General features: G+C 37.2%; 1 protein-coding gene across 1 annotated transcript in view; it reads left to right on the top strand.

Moving 5' to 3' along the window:
* Nucleotides 1–1,235: 1,235 nt before the first annotated feature.
* apoda.1 (apolipoprotein Da, duplicate 1) overlaps nucleotides 1,236–2,112 on the top strand; it is a 3,038-nt gene continuing 2,161 nt past the window's right edge. Inside the window, exons 1-2 of the mRNA XM_005729148.1 lie at nucleotides 1,236–1,316; nucleotides 1,494–1,632. Coding sequence (XP_005729205.1) covers nucleotides 1,516–1,632 — 117 coding nt within the window. The 5' untranslated portion in view covers nucleotides 1,236–1,316; nucleotides 1,494–1,515. The remainder of the gene's footprint in view (nucleotides 1,317–1,493; nucleotides 1,633–2,112) is intronic.

Below are 2,112 nucleotides of genomic sequence, written 5' to 3' on the forward strand. Positions count from 1 at the left end.
GATAAAATTAATATTTAAGTCAATGAAATGAAAGTGATTCCAGGTTTTTATAAAGTAGGTGCACAAATGCAACATAAAAGGGGTCATTTTACCCCACTGCTGGTGGTTGCTAGGCAACATGATGATACTATATGTAATTCAGCTTTGGTGGAGAAGTTACTGTCATGAAATAAAAATCATTCAGTGCTTTTTGGAAGGAAGGTGTTGCAGGTGCATAGGTGCCAAAAACAGGTCATTTTAGCCCATTGTTAAGTGTTTCCTGGTGGGATGAACCCGTGTGTCAAGTGTGTCTGCTGAGTTCCTGCATGTACAAGGAATGAAAGGCAAAGATTTGGTTGAACAGCCGTCTCAGTAACAACAACATAAAACACCTCAAAGAGTAAAACTTGTTTGAATCAACAGAAAATTTTGGCCTTTTAGTAAGAGAATAAAAGCTGGAAATAAGCAACTTTTCTGTAATATTTCTTTTTTGTGTACATCCGAAGAGCCGTGCTGACGGCCGTAGCATTTCTTAGTGCAGAAGAAATGAAGATGAATTACACTTGGGGTATTCATCATCAGTTTTATAAATAAATGGTTCATAAAATGCGTACTTGAATTTTTTAACACTAAAAGAAAAGGAATTTGCAGGTGTCTTTTTTTAGGGAATAGGTTCAGTGATCAGGCTCACTCAAGACCAAATCAGACTAAATGTAACCCACAAAATCATTACAGTGATTTCGACACCCTTGGTGTAAACCATGAATGCTATTATATGCTGTTGGTGCTATAGAGAAACAGAGAGTCATTAAAGAGCAGGAAATGTAAATATGTAAACCATCGACCATTTGCGAGGCCATGCAGCAAATCTGAAGGTTTCAGTCCTGCCGGACAAGATATTATTAAATCAGATCAAATGTAATCATTTTGTACATTTTCTTCATATAAACACACATGAGTATAGCACGCTTGCATTTTGTGGATCAACACTTCTGTCTTAAAGTACTTGTGTGTCTGTGTACAAAATCATGTAACCTTGGAACTTGTCATTTAAAGCAATCCTCTGATAAAAAACAAAACAAAATATATACTTTTGTGTCCATCTGGGGCAGGAGGGCATCCAGATTATTTTATTACATTCATTACGTTTCTCCTGGTATGTCCCCCATGACTCCAATTTGCTAATAGCTTACTTCATGTCTGAAATAAAGCTGGCTCTAAACAAAGACGCCCATTGAGGACACAGAACTGCAAAACCTCGCAGAGGACTACGTCTCCAACTCAAACAGCAGAGTCGGTAAAGACAGAGCACATATCTGAACCACTGGAACACAGAGGTAAGAGAAATCTGTGGAGATACATGCGAAGGATTAAACTATAAATTAGTTAATATTAGATTATTTCTGCCAAGAAAAATGTTACCTGAGTTGATGTAGCAGTAATCTTGTTTGCGTTGGCCATGTTTCTTTTTGGTTTGTGTTACCTTACCTGCTTTTCTTTCATACTCTCTTTAGGTAATAAAGCCACATCTTTACCATGAAGCTACCTTTGGCTCTGGTGTTTGCACTCACCCTCCCCATCATCAGGGCTCAGGTTCCCCACTGGGGCCCGTGTCCAGAGCCTGCTGTTCAACCCGCCTTCAGCCTTAAACAGGTACCAGTGACGGTGCAGACTGTGCAGAATACGCTGAACACATTAGGCGTGAATGTCATGAGATCCTTCTTCTCTCGCACAGTTTGAAAAGGAAAAAGCTGACACCACAAACATTATCAGAGATTTCTGTTTAAATATTTTCATATGGCAAAGATTTGCTGACTGTTTATGATACATTCTTATTAAGTAGCAAAACGTACATGTTTAGTAATTGCTGGCATTTGTGATATAGATCAGAATAGTGTGTGGTGGAAGCAGATAGGAGTGTTTGTCATCATATTTGTCTCTGTATCGTGTGGGCACCATAAAATCGAGGCTGGTAGACACATGCATATGGACATAATTAAATACAACTACTACTAATTATAATTACACCACAGTTAAACAAGGATTTATTAATATAAATATTGTTTTCATGTGAAAAAAATATAATTTAATCTATTAAAAGTACTTTTTATTTATATAGTTTATAATATACAT

This window comes from Pundamilia nyererei, unplaced genomic scaffold, assembly GCF_000239375.1.
Source record: "Pundamilia nyererei isolate P.nyererei 1_Seehausen unplaced genomic scaffold, PunNye1.0 scaffold00031, whole genome shotgun sequence".
Taxonomy (NCBI): Eukaryota; Metazoa; Chordata; class Actinopteri; order Cichliformes; family Cichlidae; genus Pundamilia; species Pundamilia nyererei.